This window comes from Convolutriloba macropyga, chromosome 7 (assembly GCF_964194025.1).
Source record: "Convolutriloba macropyga chromosome 7, txConMacr16.3, whole genome shotgun sequence".
NCBI lineage: Eukaryota > Metazoa > Xenacoelomorpha > Acoela > Convolutidae > Convolutriloba > Convolutriloba macropyga.
Genome location: NC_134474.1, coordinates 40,273,230 through 40,296,603, shown reverse-complemented (window position 1 = coordinate 40,296,603; position 23,374 = coordinate 40,273,230). Strand labels below are relative to the sequence as shown.

The 23,374-nt window shown below is 36.4% G+C and overlaps 1 protein-coding gene across 1 annotated transcript; it reads left to right on the top strand.

Moving 5' to 3' along the window:
* Positions 1 to 1,288: 1,288 nt before the first annotated feature.
* Positions 1,289 to 3,869, top strand: LOC142343031 (uncharacterized; the record flags this gene model as incomplete). The annotated part of the gene is made up of 2 exons (XM_075394717.1): positions 1,289 to 1,391; positions 3,576 to 3,869. Coding segments are annotated over 2 exons (309 nt in total), but the record flags the coding sequence as incomplete, so codon positions are not given.
* Between the last annotated feature and the right edge of the window lie 19,505 nt (positions 3,870 to 23,374).

Sequence of the window (23,374 nt, the reverse complement as noted above, 5' to 3'; positions counted from 1 at the left end):
AAAAGTCATTTCCTCAATGCAAGAACTTCACAATTTTTTTTATTATATATAGCTCAGGACAGTTAATATCCTAGGACAGTTAATAAAAATACGACGATACTGATATATACTTCATGCTCGGACTCTGCAGAACAACTCGCCCAACTTCTCAATTAAAAAAAATCTCAACAAAAAATGCAAATTTGGAAATGGACTCATTGAGCATTTAAGACTGCATCCAGGCAGCAACGATTGCACCCAGAAACAGCAATCTTTACATTCAACGGGCCACGTTCAAAGAAGGTATAGTTAGCCGGGGTTTCCCATCATACAACTTTCCATGCATGGTCATATATGATTTGTGCGATTTCCTAGTAGTCATACAAAGGTCATACAAAATGCAAACTTATTTCCAAAATGCACGAATAGTTATGCCTTAGGTCAATAACACTGAAAAAAATCAGTCAACGCTGCAACTCTATGAGAGCAAAACCAATTTTTTCCCTTATACTCATACTTGGTCATACATCATTTCCCAAGTTTTATGCTAGCATCATATATGACTTCCTTCGTTCCATGCAAGGATTGTACTAGGAAACGTCATATGATTTGTATGACATGATAAATGATCCTTGTAAGAAGCCTAAGAAGTAACTTGGAATATAAATAAGCAAATTGAGATTCCGTCCTTACCAAATAAATGTTGGTAAAAGTCCTTTTTCCAGTGCTAAGTATTCAGTGTCTAGCCATGCTCATGATGAATGTTTTGGCATTTTGTTGTTTTCCCCAGGTTGAGGTCCCAGAGAAAAATGATCTCTGATCTAACTGAGGTGAGTCGGGAGCTTACCTATAAATTCTGCGATCAAAATTACATTGCCTGGGCGACCTCAGGAACACATTTGAGTCTGATCAGAGACAATTTGAAGCACACGGGCATCTGATCACAATTGAATGCGAGTGGGCATGAGTCTTATCAGGATGGTTTAGTTCTGGGACGGTCTGATCAGAGGTGATGTTTATCTGGGACATCATCCTGGTGCTGGGAACATATCTTTCAGATTAGGTTTAATGTTAATTTCATTTAGTTCATAACGAGAAGTAATATGTGTATATGCTAAGGTTCGGAAGAATTGAAAACTTCTACAAAGGAGATGTCGCTCTATTGCAACTGATCCTTCCAGTACCCACATTTGTCGAGTCTATTCCTCTCTGCACAGAGAAATTGCCATACACCCTTTCAAGGCATCTTTTGGGAATGTGCGGTGTTGGTTCTATGAGCAAACGGAAACCTGTCATACCCGACATCTTGCAAGAGGCAGTTTTCTTTGAGTCTATGTATGTTTCTGATTCAAGTCCATACAGTTTTCTATGGTGCCCTGACGACTTGGTTTGTGTGGATGGCTTGACAAAGGGTTAGTGTGCCAGCAAGTACTATTCAAAATCATCCTTTACAAAGAAGACCCAAATATAATCCAAAGACACTAAAAAACCATAACTAATTTTTTTATGAATTTAAAAGTTTTAATGGTTTTTAATGTCTCTTAATTTTAAGGTGTGGTTTCGTTAAATTGTTTGGGAAATTTTGACTTCTGTCCGTATTTGTTGTTTTTGTCGTCTTATGTTTTGATGACACTAATAATCAGCACAACTGGCTTCCTGACCAGTCGATAAATAATTTGATTTTATTTTAAGTCGAAATCTTATTGTATGTTTGAATTTTTTCAAACATTTGCTTAAAAAAGTCAGCGGATTATTGAATTTTATCACCTCTATGTTATTTCTGTCAATTTTGGCGCTTGGTCTCTGTAAGGACAAGTCATTTGATCCTTCTAGTGAACGAAGATACAGTCTTTAACGATTTTTTTCAACTAATGAATTCTTTGCTTTGGTACTGCGCATTTTTTTTAACAAAATGTTTTTTTTGGATATTTGCTATCTTACTAAATTCATGAAATCTGTTTTGTTTCCTTGCCACATTATCACACTAATAGGATAGACCAATTGGCGTTGGCAAATATTATGGATAATGACTTTTCACAATTGCTTCATACGATGTCTAATTTTTCAGTTAGCCGAATTAATGTGATTTTGTTTTAATCAGTTCGAAATTGTTTTTTTTTCAAATATAGAAATGCAGTTTTGAAGTTTTCTCCTTTTGCACTTCTGTGTTGACCTGTTACCGAGTCTCATTATTGACGGGTCTCCTATCTTCTATAATGAAGTACAGGTCATATTGTTTAGTTAAGTTTCGTCTGATTCCATTTTCATTTTGTTATTAAGGTTTTTTTTAAGTATAGACATCGAGTGATGATCGTAAGTATTTTGTTATTTTTTTGACTTTCTGATGTTTGTTTTGTTCAGTACTCTCAATAATGGCCATTCTCATTGGCCCTCTGATCCTGTGTTATTTTCCAATTAGTTGTTTGTTGAAAGCCATGTGAAGTTTGGCTATCTCTTCCTCGTTTGGTAGACAATTAAATCAAAACGTGGATGAGCGTGGTCGGAACGTTATGCGCGCGCACATTACCAAGCGTCCTTGTTGCATTTCAATTTTCATAGGTGGCAACAGTTCAGGTATTGGCATTTATTGGATACGATTATTTCGCGATAGACATTAGGGAACGAGCCTCCTTGTTTTTATAACGGATAGATGGTTAACTGAAAAGGTTCCAGTTAACTTATTAAAAGTATAAAGCTAAGAATCTTTCGTTTCGATGACAGTACAGAACAAATTAAGCGGTAGTCTTGGCTACTGTTTGCTCAGACATCTAAAATCTTCGAGAAAATCACACCACATTAAATTTAGAATACCAATTTTTTTAAAAAAATCAGATAAGAAACAAAATCATTTCTCGTAAGCCCTGTTTACAACGCTTCTGCTGAAAGTTTTCTTGAAGAACTGGAAGCCTTTTATTCTTGAAAAATTTTAAACTTGAAATTTCGGTTTTTAGTGATTCCAACATTGATATTCTCACAAAAAAGGAAACCGTGGCTTCTTAAGGGAGTTTGACAAAAAAAAATCTTTCGCTCTCAAAACTCATAACTAAGATTCAACGCTTGTCCCTGCTTCCAGCTGTCCTTGCTTTGATCATTTATTTGCGGATGGAATGATTGAAAGTTTCATAGCACTTAAAACTCCGATAAGTGATCACCAAATTTGTCAATCAGTCAATATGTTTTTGTCCTCACAGTGGCGATATATGTATCTTCAGCCACGAAATTTTACAATTGTATTGTGTAATAATCATAAAAGACTAAATAAAAGCTATAAACAAAAAACGTCCAAGTGGCTCTTGTATCCGTAAGATATTTAGAATAATTTTTGATCGTTTCTTTCAGCGATTTATGTGATAATTGAATTTCGAAAAACAAAAAAAATGCTGTTCTCTATATCAAATACCCATTAGCACATTCATCTAAATATTTATGTTATCCTTGATTCGAAGCTTTGTTTTGAAAGGTGCTATAAATGGCCAATAAGTAAAGAGGTTACCCAAGAAAAAGTTTTCAAAGTGACAGTTTTCATATGTGTTCACAATTACATAATTTCAACTAAAGCTTTTAAAAATATTGAATATGTAAGTTTTTGATTGCAGGTGTTAATATTTGCCATTTTGACGATGGTTCCCCACTCTATACCTTTCAATGTGGTACGAGAACGCCTAGGTGTCTGTATGGGGTTGCCAATTTCTTCCGCAACAAAAGTCTACACATTGAGAGTGACGATTGTGACAATGGAAGCTTCTTTGCCAGCATCCCTCATTTGTACACCTGGATTAAAAAAATTATGAGAGATAATTGACACATTGATTTATTTTTAATTTAAATGTTTTGGCGAAAATGAAGTATTGTTTTGACAATATTTATATTCGTTGTTGCTGGTTGTTCTGTATGATGCCAAAAAAACCTATTGCCACGAAACCTGTCAACTACAAGAGCTCTAGTTTTGATTTTTTACAAAGGGACCCAAAGCCAGCAGCATATGATAGAGCACCTGGGAGTTAATTTATAATTGAGTTAATTAAAATTCCGAGTTTTTATGGAACTTAGAACGTTTCCCAAACTTATGTATTATTTCCTTTCAAAAAGATATTTCATAAATTTATACTGCTTGGCTTACAATAAAAAGACCTGAATTGATCTGGTCATGTTGAGGAGATTTTTTGAGCTAATCAATAATTCACACGAACTACAAGTATACTTAGTATAGATTGCCACAAATTGAATAACTATACGCACTAATTTTCAAAAAAATTAATTGAATTCTTAGAGTGCCCGCTATAGTTTACTGAGCAACAGTGGATGCGACAGCCAGTCTGTTTTTTCCGGACACATCCCGCCACGCGTTAGAGACCTTTCCACTGACAGCAATTATCTGAATAGTTTTGCTTCGTTTCAGATGACTTGTTGAATTTGGATTCCGCTGTTGAAATGGTGAACTTGGTGACAACTGGACAAACGCCATTTATGTTGGCTTTGGTGGGATGAGGACCGACTGAAGTCTCTGCCACATTGTTCGCAGACACTTCAGGAGATTGAGGGAAACATTTCCAAGTCATCTACAGGGTTAGAGATACCTTAATGAATCTCCTTGTCATTTTCAACACTATAATTTACTTGTGAAATAATTCAAAAGGGGCCGCCGTTTTGATAATATTTGTGTTGAACAGATTTCAAGAAAAAACTTTGAGACCTTTAGCATAACGCCGATTAAAAGCTTGAAAAAAAGGGGGGTGGGTGCACAAATTTATGTATCCTCAAACATTGACTTTGTTTACAGTGCTTGTCTTCGGCACGATGATTGGGGAAAAAATGCGAAAATCAACAGTTTGCTCTAAGAACGATGCCCAAAGTGAGTTAATAAGAATCAGTTTCTTTTTATTTCATGTATCAGCATTTAAATCAGCATTTCATGTAGCTATAAAGCCGTGAGCTAAACGTTCCTAGATTGAGGTGTTCATTGTGTCATACGTGACTTACCTCACTCAAGTATATTGGTTTATTTTTTAAACCCAATCCCCCCACCCCTCGCCCCCTCCTCCAGGAGCATGTGCTATTTTTGTTACATAAACGTGCTTATTTGTAACGGGTGGTGGTGGAGGATGGTCTGCATAAAATTTATTACGAGGGAAATTCTTTATTTGTTTAGGGGAGACACTTATGTTGCCGCATTCTAATGTAATTTTGACGTTCAAATGTTTAGATTTCCTTTAATTTTGTTCAGCTGGACGGGATCGACAACCTTCGGTCTTCACTCATTCGGCCAATCGGACCAGATCCGAGCACACCAGACGCTGTTATTCGACCTCCAACCTCCTGAAACCGACCACCGACCACCGACCTCCGACCTCCGGCTGTGATTTCTTTGGCTGTACTTGTGAATGAGGAGAATTCAAATCTTGTCAATTCAAAACGTGCAACAACTAAAACTTAATACAAACACATGATTTTGATTTTGACTACTTGATTACATGATTTTAGCCAAATTACTGTAAACAAAAATTATGCTTAATATAAATGCTTAAATTTATGCTTAGCACAGCGTCTATTTTGCAAATTGAGTGCCACTTGAGAGGCTTGTTCAAACAAAGCGCGGCGAAATGTAGAGGCGAAATGATTAGAAAGGCAAACAGAAAACTGCTTCTATTAGTCATAATGCTAATTTTGAGCGAACACTACGCATCCTGCGCATCTTAAATCAAGCGAATACTTCGCATCCTGCGCATCTTAAATCATGCATTGCAGACAAAAGACAGTTTATGATTCATTTTGTCGAGACAAAAAGAAATTTATTATTTCATACTATGCCGCCCATCGACATAGGAGAAGCTAAAAATACATCATAAACAGTCTATAAAGAGTCATGATCAGCAAACTTGACATCATAAAACACATAATTGAAATTTAATGATTCAGCACTGAAATAATATGTGAGGTAGGTCCGGGAATTTATAAATAGTTCTAATCAATATGGAGAATAGCTAGCAATGATTTTGGAGGAATTACGTAAACAGTATATGCATCATATTGGAACTGAAAAAAGATAATAGGTTCGATTTGTGGCCCATTTGACACTGTTCAAGCCTGACCATTGCAGAAATGGGTTTGCGCATTATAAAAGTTGAGCTTTCCATTCAGATAATTGAGCGCTCGTTTTTTTCAGAAAAACAGATTTTGAATTCTGGAATTCACATGGTGCAGTTTTGTCCTAGAAAAGCTTATGCTATTACAAAAGTTTTAAAAAAATAGTGATTAGTATTCAACCAGATTTTCCTTTTGTTGAATGAAAAATAGGAGCAATTTTACGTCCTTGATTTTTTCAACAATTCGCGAGCTAAATTGATTTGGTCAAGCAACGAGATGTTGAAAGAGGCCATTTTTCCCACTCGATCCGATATCAGTCAACTATCTATCGAAGAGGGGAATGGACTGCGAAATGAAGTGAAATCAATTTTCGGTCAAATCTTCTTTGAAGATTTCGTGGCGGCAACTGATTTCCACAATTTGATGACCCTTTCCATTATTGAAAACTATGCCTATAATGAACTGTGGCATGCAGTGAGCGTTTTTCAGCGGCTTTTTTTTCATTTTATGAAAAATATTTCCGAGACAGGGCTAGAATAAGGTCAGTTTGAAGCTGATGTAAATAAATAATCACATGTTGTGCAAAATAGAGAAAAACTAATTTTTACGGCCAGTAAATTTACTTTTGGTTTGGGAACAACACGGCTGGATGGGCAACTCCGGAATTGCTAGAAAGAAACAAAAATTAAAACGTCGCAACCCCAGTCGAAAAATAATGGATAATTTATAAATATTTATAAATTTTTTGAAAATAATGGATAATTTATAAAGATTTATAAATTGGTAGATTATAATGCAAAATTAATAGAAATTTATAAATTTTTCATCAAACGATTTTCAGTGTTTTCTGCAAGTTTTCTTTAACTCACGCAAAGGGTTTTTTGCATTTTACTTGTATCTGAAGCCATTCGAAAAATTTTAAAATTTTTTGAAATTAATGCATAATTTATAAATCTTTACAAATTTCTTTAAATACTGATCAAGATGATCATGCTGATCCTACTGATCATATTGATCCTACTGATCATGCTGATCCTACTGACACTACTGATACTACTGATACTACTGATGCTACTGATACTGCTGATTTTGCTGATGCTACTGATACTACTGATACTGCTGATAATGCTGACCCTACTGATCATGCTGATCCTACTAACACTACTGATACTACTGACACTACTGATGCTACTGATACTGCTGATACTGCTGCTGCTACTGATACTGCTGATACTGCTGATACTGCTGATGCTAGTGATACTACTGATACTGCTGATACTGCTGATACTGCTAATACTACTGATACTACTGGTACTGTTGATACTGCTGATGCTACTGATACTGCTGATACTACTGATACTGCTGATACTGTTGATACTACTGATACTGCTGATACTGCTGATACTACTTATACTGCTGGTACTACTGATACTACTGATACTGCTGATACTACTGATACTGCTGATACTGCTGATACTGCTGATACTGCTGATACTACTGATACTGCTAATACTGTTGATACTACTAATACTGCTGATAGTGCTGATACTACTGATACTACTGCAACTGCTGATACTGCTGATGCTAATGATACTGCTGGTTCTACTGATACTGCTGATACTGTTGATACTACTGATACTACTGATACTGCTGATACTACTGATACTGCTGATACTACTGATACTACTGATACTGCTGATGCTGCTGATACTGCTGATACTGCTGATACTGCTGATACTACAAATGCTACTGATACTACTGATACTGCTGATGCTGTGGATACTGCTGATGCTACTGATAGTACTGATACTGCTGATACTGCTTGTACTGCTGACACTACTAATACTGCTGATACTAATGATGCTACTGATACTACTGATACTGCTGATACTATTGATACTGCTGATACTGCTGATACTACTGATACTGCTGATACTAATGATACTGCTGATACTGCTGATACTACTGATTTTACTGATACGGATGAAACTGCTGATACTACTGAATCTGCTGATACTGCTGATACTGCTGATTCTACTGATACTGCTGATACTGCTGATACTGTTGATACTACTGATACTACTGATACTGCTGATAATGCTGATACTGCTGATACTACTGATACTGCTGATACTGCTGATACTACTGATACTACTGATACTGCTGATACTAATGGTACTGCTGATACTGCTGATACTGCTGATACTGCTGATACTGCTGATACTGCTGATACTGCTGATACTACTGATACTGCTGATACTACTGATAACACTGATACTGCTGATACTGCTTATACTGCTGATACTGCTGATGCTACTGATACTGCTGATACTGCTGATACTACTGATGGTACTGATACTACTGATACTGCTGATACTACTGATACTACTGATACTACTCATACTGCTGATACTGCTGATACTGCTGATACTGCTGATATTGCTGATACTACTGATGCTACTGATACTGCTGATACTGCTGATACTACTGATACTACTGATACTGCTGATACTACTGATAACACTGATACTGCTGATACTGCTTATACTGCTGATACTGCTGATGCTACTGATACTGCTGATACTGCTGATACTACTGATGGTACTGATACTACTGATACTGCTGATACTACTGATATTACTGATACTACTCATACTGCTGATACTGCTGATACTGCTGATATTGCTGATACTACTGATGCTACTGATACTGCTGATACTGCTGATACTACTGATACTACTGATACTGCTGATACTACTGATACTGCTGATACTACTGATACTGCTGATACTACTGGCCATTTGGCAATTTTTGGCTATCTTGCGACTTCCGGCGACCTCCGGCAACTTCCGCAGCTTCCGGCGACCATTGCCAACTCTTCCAATTCTCACAACTGCACACAACCTTGTCAAAATTCCCTCCACCTCGGCCATCTTCCGCTCTCCTTATTCCCATCTGACGAGGTTAGCTGCCGTCGATGAATGTGGGCGGCGGTTCGGTGAAGAAGGCGGACGACGCGGGAAGACGTCATAGATGGCGAAGTCGCGGGAAGAGGAAGGACGGGGTGGAAGTCGTCGGAATATGCTGGAAGTTGCCGGAGGTTACCGGATAGCCAAAAATTGCCAAAAATTGCCAAAAATTGTCAAAAATTGCCAAAAACCGCCAAAAATCGCCGAAATTGTTGGAAAATGCCGAGAATAGATATAAAGCGCCAAGAACAGCAAAATATGCAAAAATTCACCAAAAAACGCCGGAGATCAGGGGAAATTGCCGGAAAAGACTAAAAAATGTTAAATGTCGCAAAAAGTTGCTAAAATAGGCCAAGAACCGCCTAAAACACGCCAAAAACCGCCTAAAACGACGAATTTGCAGCCACTCGTTGTTTCCAGTTGCTACTCCACATAAATGTTTCAACCTAGGTTTTTGAACTCTTGCTATCAGGTACTTTAAAATTAGACTTCAATTTTTTCAAAAAAACATTTGGACGCAAGTGCAATTGAAAAAGTTTGAAAGGAGACTAAAGTAGAAGTAAAAATCAAAAAATTTTGTTTTTAAATCATTTTTTCTATATAATGGAGCAGAAAATCGACCCCCCTCCAACCTAGGTTTTTGAACTCTTGCTATAAAAGATTTTCAAATTATACTTGCTATTTTTCAAAAAAAGCAGTTGGATGCAAGTGAAACTGGAAAAGTTTGAAACGAGACTAAAGTAGAAAAGAAATCAAAAAATTTTGTTTTTAAGTCATTTTTTCTAAATGATGGAGCAGAAAATCGACCCACCTCCAACTTAGGTTTTTGAAGTCTCGCTATAAAAGATTTTCAAATTATACTTGCTATTTTTCAAAAAAAGCAGTTGGATGCAAGTGAAACTAGAAAAGTTTGAAACGAGACTAAAGTAGTATAAAAATCAAAAACTTTAATTTTAAATCTTTTTTCTATATGATGGAGCAGAAAATCGACCCCCCCAACCTAGGTTTTTGAACTCTTGCTATGAAAGACTTTCAAATTATAATTGCTATTTTTTAAAAAAAACCAGTTGGAAGCAAGTGAAACTGGAAAAGTTTGAAACGAGACTAAAGTAGTAAAAAAAATCAAAAAACTTTATTTCGAAATCCTTTTTTCTATATGATGGAGCAGAAAATCAACCCCCCCTCAACCTAGGTTTTTGAACACTTGCTATAAGAGATTTTCAAATTATACTTGCTATTTTTCAAAAAAAAACAGTTGGATGCAGGTGAAACTGGAAACATTTGAAACGAGACTAAAGTAGTAAAAAAACAAAAATTTTACAGTTTCACCTGCATCCAACTGTTTTTTTAAAATAACAAGTATAATTGGAAAATCGTTTATAGCAAGAGTTAAAAAAGCTAGGTTGGGGGGTCGATTTTCTGCTCCATCGTATAGAAAAATTGATTTAAAAATAAAAATTTTTTGATTTTTGTACTACTTTAGTCTCGTTTCAAGTTTTCCAGTTTCACTTGCATCCAACTGTTTTTTTTAAAAAAAAATAGCAAGTATAATTTGAATGTCCTTTATAGCAAGAGTTCAAAAACCTAGGTTGGGGGGTCGATTTTCTGCTCCATTATATAGAAAAAACTATTTAAAAATAAAATTTTTCGATTTTTTTTTTACTACTTTAGACTCGTTTCAAACTTTTCCAGTTTCACTTGCATCCAACTTTTTTTTTTCTGAAAAATAGCAAGTATAATTTGAAATTCTTTTATAGCAAGAGTTTAAAACTCTAGGTTGGGGGGGTCGATTTTCTGCTCCATCATATAGAAAAAATGATTTAAAAATAAAAGTTTTGATTTTTTTACTACTTTAGTCTCGTTTCAAACTTTTCCAGTTTTACCTGCATTCGACTGTGTTTTCTATTGAAAAATAGCAAGTATAATTTGAAAGTCTTTTATAGCAAGAGTTCGAAAACCTAGGTTGGGGGGTCGATTTTCTGCTCCATCATATAGAAAAAAAGATTTTAAAATAAAATTTTTGATTTTTACTACTTTAGTCTCGTTTCAAATTTTTCCAGTTTCACCTGCATCCAACTGTTTTTTTTTGAAAAATAGCAAGTATAGTTTGAAAGTCTTTTATAGCAAGAGCTCAAAAACCTAGGTTGGGGGGTCGATTTTCTGCTCCATCATAGAAAAAATGATTTAAAATTAAAATTTTTGATTTTTTTACTACTTTAGTCTCGTTTCAAACTTTTCCAGTTTCACTTGCATCCAACTGTTTTTTTTTAAAATAAAATAACAAGTATAGTTTGAAAGTCTTTTATAGCAATAGTTGAAAAACCTCGGTTGGGGGGGTCGATTTTCTGCTCCATTATATAGAAAAAATGATTTAAAATTAAAATTTTTGATTTTTATACTACTTTAGTCTCGTTTCAAACTTTTCTAGTTTCACTTGCATCCAACTGCTTTTTTTGAAAAATAGCAAGTACAATTTGAAAATCTTTTATAGCAAGACTTCAAAAACCTAGGTTGGAGGGGGGTCGATTTTCTGCTCCATCATTTAGAAAAAATGATTTAAAAACAAAATTTTTTGATTTTTTTTCTACTTTAGTCTCGTTTCAAACTTTTCCAGTTTCACTTGCATCCAACTGCTTTTTTTGAAAAATAGCAAGTATAATTTGAAAATCTTTTATAGCAAGACTTCAAAAACCTAGGTTGGAGGGGGGTCGATTTTCTGCTCCATCATTTAGAAAAAATGATTTAAAAACAAAATTTTTTGATTTTTTTCTACTTTAGTCTCGTTTCAAACTTTTCCAGTTTCACTTGCATCCAACTGCTTTTTTTGAAAAATAGCAAGTATAATTTGAAAATCTTTTATAGCGAGACTTCAAAAACCTAGGTTGGAGGGGGGTCGATTTTCTGCTCCATCATTTAGAAAAAATGATTTAAAAACAAAATTTTTTGATTTTTTTTCTACTTTAGTCTCGTTTCAAACTTTTCCAGTTTCACTTGCATCCAACTGCTTTTTTTGAAAAATAGCAAGTATAATTTGAAAATCTTTTATAGCAAGACTTCAAAAACCTAGGTTGGAGGGGGGTCGATTTTCTGCTCCATCATTTAGAAAAAATGATTTAAAAACAAAATTTTTTGATTTTTTTTCTACTTTAGTCTCGTTTCAAACTTTTCCAGTTTCACTTGCATCCAACTGCTTTTTTTGAAAAATAGCAAGTATAATTTGAAAGTCTTTTATAGCAATAGTTGAAAAACCTCGGTTGGGGGGGTCGATTTTCTGCTCCATTATATAGAAAAAATGATTTAAAATTAAAATTTTTTGATTTTTTTTACTACGTCATGAAAAACGTCTGTTAATAACTTTTTGAAGAAGAAGAGTTAGAAAGTCCATGTTAGCCCATTTTGTTACCGTGGTTGCGTACTTTATGAATTAGTGTAGAAGTAAATGCCCATATTTTAATTTGTTCACAAAATTTTAATTAACCGACGAATTAGGTGAAGAAAAAGTCGAACTTCATGAAAAACGTCTGTTAATAACTTTTTGAAGAACGCGAGTTAGAAAGTCTATGTCAGCCCATTTTGTTACTGTGGTAACGTACTTGATGAACTAGTATACAAGTAAATGTCGATATTTTAATTTGTTCAAAAAATTTTAATTAACCGTCGAATTAGGTGAAGAAAAAGTCGAACTTCATGAAAGACGTCTGAGAATAACTTTTTGAAGAAGACGTGTTAGGAAGTCTATGTTAGCCCAATTTGTTGCTGTTGTAACGTACTTCATGAATTAGTGTAGAAGTAATTGCCCATATTTTAATTTGTTCACAAAATTTTAATTAACCGTCGAATTAGGTGAAGAAAAAGTCGAACTTCATGAAAAAGGTCTGTTAATAATTTTTTGAAGAAGACACGTTAGAAAGTCTATGATAGCCCATTTTGTTGCTGTGGTAACGTACTTTATGAGTTTGTGTAAAAGTAATTGCCAATCTTCTGATTTGTTCACAAAATATTAATGAACCGTCGAATTAGTAGAAGAAAATGTCGAACTTTATGAAAAACAATTGTTGATAACTTTTTGAAGAAGACGAGTTAGTAAGTCTATGTGGGCTCATTTTCGTGCCGTGATAGTGTACTTGCAGAATATATATAGATCCATTTTCGGTTTAGTTTATTTGCATTTAAAATTTTCAAAATTTTAAGGGCCAAAAATGGGGCATTTTTGTTGTACTTTGACTAAATTCCCCTTTTTTTTAAGACAAAACATACAAGTTTTTGGTATCATAGTAAACCAGAGTTCACGCTTCCAACGGCAATATAATTATATTTTTATAGCAGTGCCAAACAAGAGAATGCGAGAGCAATATAGAGACCGAAATCACAGACGATTTTCGCAAAATTTTCAAATTTTCAAAGTTGTTTAGTTTAATAACTTTTTTGTTACGAATCGTTTCTGGAAGTATATTAGATCATTTTCTTGCTCATTTAATTCTCTTTACGAATATATTAGGGTTGAAAAATTTCGGTTGAATTTCTTTGCCTAATTTTCCGATATTCCAAACTTTGCTGAATATAGGCAAGTTTCAGCCAAAATGTCAAAAATCGAGTTTTTATACCTTTACTTTTTTATTTTTAACGCCAGGTTGATGCCCCAGTTCATTCTGATTCCAAGACATATTCATTTTTCAAATTTGGTTGAGTAGTTTTCGAGATATAAGCCTTTTTCGTACGCATAGCAGCACCCTAACCCCCCTCTCCCCTCCTTCTCCTTTCCATCTCCCCTCCGTTCGCAATTGTAACCAACGGCAAATCTTTTCTTTTAAATACATATTTTCATAGTCGTACTATATTAGAGCTATAGAGCTTCTCGAATATATTATTTTTATCGCTTTGATAATTCACTTCATAGTTATAGCGGCTAACCCATATGACAAAGTGAAACTTTCGTTTGTGGCGTCCATCCGGCCACGTGACATGCTTATTCGTGTGCTGTCCCGTCAAGTGACAGCAGAGAGCAGCCCATCAAATGCGTCCTTAGTTCTACGAGGTAAGCATGCATAAATATGAATATGGTATCAAATCGAATGTTTCAAAAGAAGTAGAATGAGTAGAGAGAATCGTCACGTTGCAATCAATCACGTCGAACAGCGGCTCGGAACGGGCAGTGGCTCGGAACGGGCAGTGGCTTGGAACGGGCAGTGGCTCAGAACAGGCAGCAGTCCAGATCATCGGGCAGCAACCCATCGTCGGGCCGCAACCCATTGTCGGGCAGCAGCCCAGATCGTCGCGACCCATACAACAGTTATATCGTTGGAAAGCTATCGTCAAGGCGAATTGGGCTATCTGACTACCCAATAAGGGCGTACTACAATATCTATACTGTTATACTTGTGGTTGGTTCCTGGTGTTTTTTTAAAGAGCTTTGATATTTTGAAATGCAATTTCAGATTAGATGGTTGCCTTTTTGTTGTTGAAGGCTTTTCATTGAGAATCATCAAATGAATAGAAGCTACGAGTTGAATTGAGTCGCTCCACCCCACCGGAAATGGTTTTCTGTGTGGCAGTCATTCACTGGAATTGTTCACAATCCGAGAAGGTGGAAGGTATTCGTGATGTGTAAGTTGACGGAAGTGACAGGAACGTCTGGGAAAAGGAGAACAAACACAACACGAGAGGATTTAAGTACAGAACAGCCCGGAGGCGACAGAAGATGCCATTGGAAGTTGAATTTTTGAAGATATATTGGAATATCCAAGTGATAGAAGTCTTCATTTGTGCAGTTGTTGTATTACATTTAGAGCTCCTGTTTAATGGGGTGGGGTGGGGGGGGGGGGGGACTTGTGGGGGGGGTACTGGTGGGGCGGGGAGGGGGGTACTGGTGGGGCCCACCCCGCCCCACCAGTACCCCCCACCCTACCAGTACCCCTCCCGGGGGGGACTTTCAACCCTTGTATGTGTTCGTGAGAGATGAGCTCTAAATGTAACTTTTAGCAAAATTTCATACTTTCAGATGTGTGTGTTTTCATTTATATATTTCGAGCAAGGGTTGTTTCTAGCAAGATATTAAAGACTATCTATATACTGTCTATCGATGTGTCACGTCTGACAGGATTGGAATATTTCCTTTTTCCTTTTTTATATAATAACAGGATTCTCTCTTGCAAAACTACTAATGGTTTTTGTTTCACTTAAAATTTCAAAGCTCTCAGGAGAAAGGTGAAATTGGAAAACCCTCCAAAATCGCTCGATCAAATTTGACCACAAACGGCCTCAATCGATTCAGTTTCGGTTTGTACTAAATTGAGTACAACAATATATCAAGTTTTAATCAACACCTGATGCGAAAAAAACTTGTAGTCTAAAAAAACGTGTGTGGTGTATGTGGTGCGTGTTGTGTGTGTGTGTGTGTGTGTATGTGTGTGTGTGTGGTGTGTGTGTGAGAGTGTGTGTCTGTATGTGTGTGCGTTTGTGTGTGTGTGTGAGTGTGTGAGTGTGAGTGTGTGTGTGTGTGTGTATGTGTGTGTGAGTGTGTGAGTGTGTGTGTATGCGTGTGTATGTGCGGGTGTGGTGTGTGGTGTGTAGTGTGTGTGTGTGTGGTGTGTGTGTGTGGTGTGTGTGTGGTGTGTGTGTGTGTGGTGTGTGTGTGTGTGGTGTGTGGTGTGTGTGTGTGGTGTGTGTTTGTGTCTGTGTGTGTGTGTCTGTGTGTGTGTGTGTGTGTGTGTGTGTGTGTGTGTGTGTGTGTGTGTGTGTGTGTGTGTGTGTGTGTGTGTGTGTGTGTACGTATGTACGTAACTAAGTACGTATGTATGTGTTTCTTTGAATTTGTCAGAAATTAATTGATAGAAAAAAAAAATTGGAAATTAGCTGTGAGCGCAATTGAGGTACGCTTTTCTTGTTTTTATAGAAATCTTTATTTGTTAACTAAGAGCAATTGAGGTAGGCTCTATTGATGCAGGTGTTGAACGATATTAAGCAATTAATGGAGTGAATTGAATGGATTTAAATGCAATTGCAAACGATTTAAATGCAAACGATTTAAATGCAATTGCTGAGGCAGTAGGCTTCAGTTCTTCTAAAAAACGACGAAATCTGGACGATTTTGTTGACAACCCTGAGATGTGCAATGAAGAGGTTATCGGTTCGGAAGGCCGTGAAGAGCAAGATTTAATTGATTGTATGCAAAATGAAGCCAAGAATTGCGGAGATGACAATTTGCTAGAGTTTAGAGGATCGCTCGGTTTGGATGGTGTACATACGAATGAAAAAGATCAACTTTGTCAAAAGTGTCTTGAGTTTAAGACAACCTACCAACAAGAAAAGGTTAACCTGCGACGGAAAACATAATTCTTTGGTTTTTAATAACGCTTTGCTTTTTTTTTCAAGAGCTAGAGGTACATCATTTCCTTGAGTTTGGTAGAATTTTAGATGAAAATAAGTTGGGAAATGTTAGCAGGGAGCGCAACTGAGGTACGCTCTTTTCTTGTTTTTCCTAAAAAACTTTAATTAGTAACTGAGCGCAACTTAGGTATGCTCTTTTGTTTCTCTTTTTGAAGGATTTTCTTTTCTATGGATGCAGGTGTTGGACGAATTCAAGCAACTAATGGAGCGAATGGCATCGGATGCTCAGCTGATAAAAGATGCGGGGAAGTTGTTAAAGAAAGTCGGCGTTCAATTAAGTCAGTTACCTGATCATTCGCAGACAAATGAAATGGGTCCTGATGTTGCTGTCGAAGAAAGACAGAGTGCAGAGGAGGTAAACTATAAGGGAGTCAACTTGTTGAAATTGGGAGGCGTCAATAATTCGGAAAGAGCTAAACGGGTTGCCTTGCAGCTGTTCACTCGGGATGAGTTGAGAAAATACGTCATTGATCCACGATGAGCAGCTAAAGCTCGTACAAAAGCAGATGAAGAACGAACTGAGTTTTTTAAGCGTGCTGTGCGTGGTATCTTTGGTTCAAAGTTTTCGGTCGCTCGTTACCAATAATTGTTGTCGTTAGTTAACCAAATTGGGCTTAATATTCGAGAGGACGTGGAGGCAGACAAAGAAAACATCTGCTCGGTATCTGAGGGACAACGGAATGTTGATCAGGACGATCTAGCTGAAGATAGTTCTACTGTTGCTAAAGCAAAACCTAGGAAAAACAGCAGAGCTAATTTTGAAAAAAAATTGTTGAAAACCACTTGACTGGTACCCGTTTCGGTCGCCCTGTAACAAGAAAATAACTTCGATTTTGTAGTCGAGTTGCTGCATAAAGTTTTTAATCTTCTGTGCCAATGTCATGAAATGGAAACATTTTTGCTAATCTCTTTTCTAGTAGTCCAGATCCCCCTTTTTTACACGATGAACTCCTTAAATAAAATGATTTTTTTCAGAGTGAAATTGTTTTCCATGATGAACAATTCTCTATACAACGATCATGATTTCACCAATGAGTTGGTAAAAAGTGCGTTTGATTCTCTGATGTCTATGGAGAGCAAACTTGTTGAAAGCAGCCAGTCTTTGGTTACCCTGCACAATGGCCTAATTTTCTGTCAGAGAAGCCTTCGTAGCGGCGTGATTTGTAGCGATTTCTTTTTTTGTTTTTTTTACTAAGCGTTTTCTTTGGTTTCAAAAATTGAGGTGCCCGATTAGCAATGCCATTTTTTAAAGCTTTTTGTGTAACCTGTCAATTTCGTTTAGAATGGCAGGAAAAACCATTTTTGCTGTTTTTTTTATTTGATGGTCACATATTGTTTTCTTAGAACATCAAGAAAGTTCGCATGATGCACATGAAAAATGAAACGAAACACGAAGTTATGGGGAAGGGTGAAAATCTGCTCTCATTCAAGGGCGATCGAGACAACTATCCTGAAGTAGGAAGGTTCCTGGCGCAAAAGATCTTGACTATCGATCAACGGAGAGATATGTGCCGGTTTCCGGGTAGAAAACTTAGTAAAAGCCGGATCAGAGTTCCTGAGGGAGAAGAAAAGTGTTTTTTGGGTAATATAGAGAACTTTTTTTTGAGCCATATCATTAGTGTTTTTTTCGGCAAGCAACTGAGGTACTTGATGCTGAAATCAGATTTGACAATTTAAAAATAATTTTTTGCTTAAATAATTCCCCATTTATGTTTTGGTTGTTCTAAGAATTATCTGTCTTCCCTTTTTAGAAGCTTTGGAATAGTTGTGCGGCAAAAGCAGATTTGCATTCCGACGAGCTAAAGATGCTGCGAACAACCTAGGTGTACGCGAACGTTGGAACGAAACTGAAACTAATAAATCTAAGTGATCATTTTTTTTTAAACCGAAATATTAACGATTGCCAAAAACTAACTTTTGTCCATAAAATTTTTAAGATAAACATGAATCTTAGAGAAAAATTGAAACCTTTGTCAAAAACCGAAATGAGCTGGAGATACCTAGCCTTGGTTGACGGTGAGATAGTAGAGGAATTGATCAATCAGCCTGGAAAAACGGGACACAAAATTGATGTTGGAATTGTAGAGGACGGGTTATCTCTCGAGAAAACGTGTCTACGGAGTGAGTATGAAACTTGCCTTAAAAGCTGTACATTTGAGACAGCAAGTTATTTACCGAAGGATGTATTTAGTTCCCTTGGAGTTTTTGCTAAAAGAGATTTACCTAAGAGAGTTTTCATTGACTGGTCTGACTGGTTGTCTCAGTTCAATCGAGGCAGAGGATATTGTTCCAGGTCTTAACGATTTCTCTCTGATCGAAAGTAACGTCTTGAAAAAACAATGGCTCATGTTGGATCCAATATCATTTGTAAACCACTCGTGTAAGCCAAATGCTAGATATACAAGGGACGGTTTTGTAATGAGGTGTTTAACTGAATGCGAAATATTTGAAGGTTCAGAAATCCTTGTTCTATATGATCGTAATTACTTCGGCACCTTCAATGAGTTTTGTTGTTGTCCGCATAAAACACTTCATCGTAACCCTTGCCCACCCTCCCCTGAACCCAGGAAGCAGAAAAAACGAAAGGCAGTTGACAATCAAGAACCAGAAACATCTACTCCCAAACATAAAACTATAAAACAGTTTGACAGATTTAATCTTAAGGAAAAAATTTCGCGTTTAAGTAAAACTGATCTGTATCCAGACTTGAGCTCTGATGATAGTGATTATAAATACGTAGAATATGAAAAAATTTATGGCAATTTTGATAAAGTTGTACGTACACAGATTCAATCGCAAACAGCACTAGAATGTAATCAAGTTCCCTTAGGTAAGGTTTCTGTGAACGCAAACATCATAGAGAATGATAACTTAGAAAACCACCTAATCGTTCATAGCTCACCGCCTAATATTTCTCTAGTAGAAGCATGCAACAATGCAGCAGAAATAGCTCTAATTTCTCCTCCAAATCACATGTCAACGCCTATTCAATTACATGAATTTGAGGATCCGTTTGTAAGCGATGTAAAATATTATAACATAGATGAACAGTTCGACTATGACTAAGGTGACGAATTGTTCTTTGGATCTGACTTGAATACCGAAATCTTTTTAGATGCTTCGATTTTTTCAACGACAGGCATAAACTATCTAAATCAGCACGAGACGATTTACTTAATCTGTCTTCGACAGCTCTTCCTCGACCAAACACTATCAAGACCGAAAAGTATATCCAACTTATACATAATATTGTTGCCTCCGAAGAGGAAAGCAGTTATATTGTGATGATAGACCTTTTGTCGCAATTAAGTAAAATTGTCCAACGGAACTCAAAAAATGTTCTCAAGTCTTGGTCATCGAATTGCTCGTGGCTCGATCCTCGTGATAATTTCAAAGACAGAGAGGTTCATTTGGTCTTAAGTCTCGACGGAGCCTCTGTCTTCAGGTCACGGAACATTTCAGTCTGGCCTGTCTGGGTACAATTACTAAATTTACCTCCGCTTTTAAGATCCAAAAATTTGGCTTTAGCTGCTCTCTGGCATGGCCCGCACAAACCTAATTTTAAAGTATTTCTGACCAAAATAGTGTTTGAGTTTAAAACTGTTTTGAATAGGACATTCGATTTTGAGGAAATACGGTTTGTTGCTCGGTCAATAGTTTGTGACATGCCTGCTACTGCGTACTGTTTAAGCATGTACCAACACATGGGTTATTTCACTTGCACGTTTTGCCTAATTAAGGGCATTCGACATAATAATCGAATGATTTTTCCTGTTAAGGCGCCAGTTTTTTTGTGTAAAGAAGAGTCTTTCATTTGGTGTGCTCAACAGTCTGTTCGTCGAAGTAGACCGGTCTTAGGAATTAAAGATATTTCGCCGTTCAACGGAGTGTTTAGTTTTCCCAAAGATGCTCCAATTGACGCTATGCACCAAGTTTTCCTGGGAACAGGCAAAGTTTTAACCAAATGAATATTTCGGTAATTAAGAAAATTGAAGTCAACACATTTAAGCTAAAATTGAAGAAATGTTCGGTTCCACTGGATTTTCAGCATCGTTCAAAGAATATTGATGATCTAAATCATTGGAAGGCAGCTGACTTTATACTCTTCTTTTTTTATTTAAGACCTTTAATTCTGTCAAAAAATCTCCTGAATCAGAGTTGCGCGGATCAACTACAAAGCTACCGTTGCTTATCGATCGCAATAAGGCTTTTATCGGGAAAATTTGTAACTGAAGCTCAAATTGAAAATGCAGAAAAATTAATTTTTGGGTTTTTTGAGGATTTTGTTAAAAAATTTGGTATAAACTTTGGCAGTCGTTCAATTTTCATGCAAAGTGGCACCCTCCGGATCAAGTGAGAGAAATGGGACCGCTCTGGCGTTTTTCTTCCTTTCCGTTTGAATCAGCACATCGAGAGCTTCTTACCTCCTGTTCAGGTACTATTAAAAGCTCACGATCATTGGCCGAAGAGTTTCTTAGGCGTCAAGATCGGCTTAGTTCTCATTTTGAGCAACAGAGAAAATTAGGTGTGCCGCTCGGTCCAGCTGTAAAAAAACTAACTAAAGTTACAGCTGAGTGTCAAATGTTTTTTAAGAAAAACACGTCGACAAACAGTTTTTCGGTAGATATACAAATTCTGAAGGAAAAACTTTTGGTTCCAAAGCGTATACAAGGTTAGATAATAATCTAGGCGAATGCATATTTCAACTTTGTGATAAGAAAATTGTCCTGGCTGAAGTTTACGTTTTTGTAGAAAACAAGTTTTTTGCCCTCGTTAGATTTTTTCAAGAAGTCGAGGATGTAGTTCTCACAAGGAGTGAATTGTCATATGATCTAATGTATCATGTTCTTGATGCAGGAGAGCTGAAACTGGTTGATGTTAATAAAATATCGTCGAAATGTGTGGTTTATCGAGAAACGGAAAGTTCGTTTTGTCTAAGTGTTGTAAAGGAGGGATTTGAGCACAACTGAATGTTCATTGAATAGACTGCGGTTTTTACAGATTAAGTGATTTTTGTTCAATCATTATAACTCTAGGTTTCTGCAAAAAACACAGATAATAGTTCATTTGTTTTTTTTTGCTACCAAAAACAACTGTTGTTTCTTTATTGCATTTATTGTTTTTAGTCATCGGATACTGATAATAGGCGACAGCAATCTGGTAAGGTTGGAAGGAGAGATCGATGATGATCCAATGCTCCAGCAATTTAATATCGAGTACTTGGCGCGACCAGGTTACAGAGTTTCTTTCCTATGGGCCAATGAAAGCCTTTTTATAAAAAGCAATTTTCGCACGTTATTGTAATGTGCGGAAATAATGATATAGGTGTACACCCTCGGAACTGCTATCCAACGCAAACTCCCCTCGAGACTGCATCTAGATTAATAGCTTTTCACAACGTGTTGGTCGAAGAAAATGTTGAAGTTACTGTTGATGGTTTGATTTTTCGTGGTGACTTTGTGGACAGAAAAGAATTAGTTTTGGAAACTAATGATTTTTGTGAAAAGATTTCTTCTTACTGACCGAGTTAAATCGTATGTTGGACTCGGTCATGTGCAAGCCCACGATTTCAACCGCAACGATTCGGCTCACCTAAAGGAGCAGGGCAGAAGATCCGTTCGAGCTCTCCTTCTCAACATAATCAGAAATAGATTTCACTGTAAACAAAACTGATTGCAAAAAAGTGCCTTTACTACAACAAAACCATAATTCAGTCAAAAACTGCATTAATTAGGATCACGTATTCGCTCGAAAAAATTGGCAACAAAACTTAACTGACACTTGAGGGTTAACCATGTTTAAGTTCTAATAAATCGATTTCAGATTGGAGAAATTTGTTGCCCGCATCTTTTCATAGAGAACTGATTTTTCAATTAATTGTGACTGATTTGTTGTTTTGTGTAGTAAAGTTTTGTTCAATACAGATGGCAAAGACTGTGGAAAAAACTGTCTAATTTAGTGAAAAATTTGAATCAATTTTTTTCCGCTAAAGCACCATCTCCACGTTGTTTAATTGTTTATTAACTGGATATAAAATGACTGGATTTTTCTGCAAAACTTACCAGTCATTCCAGTCATTCCACAAAGTTACCAAAACTTTTTACCATTTTAAGGCAATGAAATTGTTTGGGGCCTTAGCGGAAAGAATCTATTTTCTTTACGATTTACTTGTTCTCGTACATGCTTTCCGGTTAAGGTTCAATGGATCTTTTCCTCATGTACCCCCCTACTTAGCGTGTGCATTTTGTTTGCAACCCCCCCCCACACACACAGTCCAATTTTCCCTTGATTTACTTTTCCATTTTTATCAACACTTTATCTTTGAAAAAAGCTGAAAAAAAATAAAGTTTAAAATTTAACTGTCAGATTGCCAGAGAACGGCCGCAATAGATTTGTAGATCTGCAGTCTCAAGAAGTAAAAAAGACAGACCAAAAAAGAAATTTATCCTATTCATTAAAGGCTGAGATGGTATATTTTGATTACGAATCTGTAGACGTTATTGCTGCCTCTATTAACTGCTCTCAAATAACCTTCATTTAGTGTGACACAATTTCACTTGACTTAAAAATGAAAGTCAATTTTAGAGTAAGTTCATTTTTGAAAGTGAGGTAAGTTACGTGTGCTCAAAAATTTAATCACGCGAATGAACAAAAAATTTGCTCCACCAAGAGTGAAGGATGACGTCAGGCGCGCAATTCAGTTGGAATTGCATTTCTGAATGAACAAAAATCAGATTTCAAGTGGTTGATGTCATATGGTGGTAACGGAATCTTGACTTCAAAAAAACAGGAAGGCTAATAATAGCCTCAGCAATTGCTGTGTGGCTATTATAAAATCATCGATCATTAGTACATCAAAATCCTTTGATTTCGTATTAGGTCAACTTATGATTCATTGTATTAGCATTAATAATTACACGCAAGAGAAACTTTTGGTATGTTTTAATCAATGTACT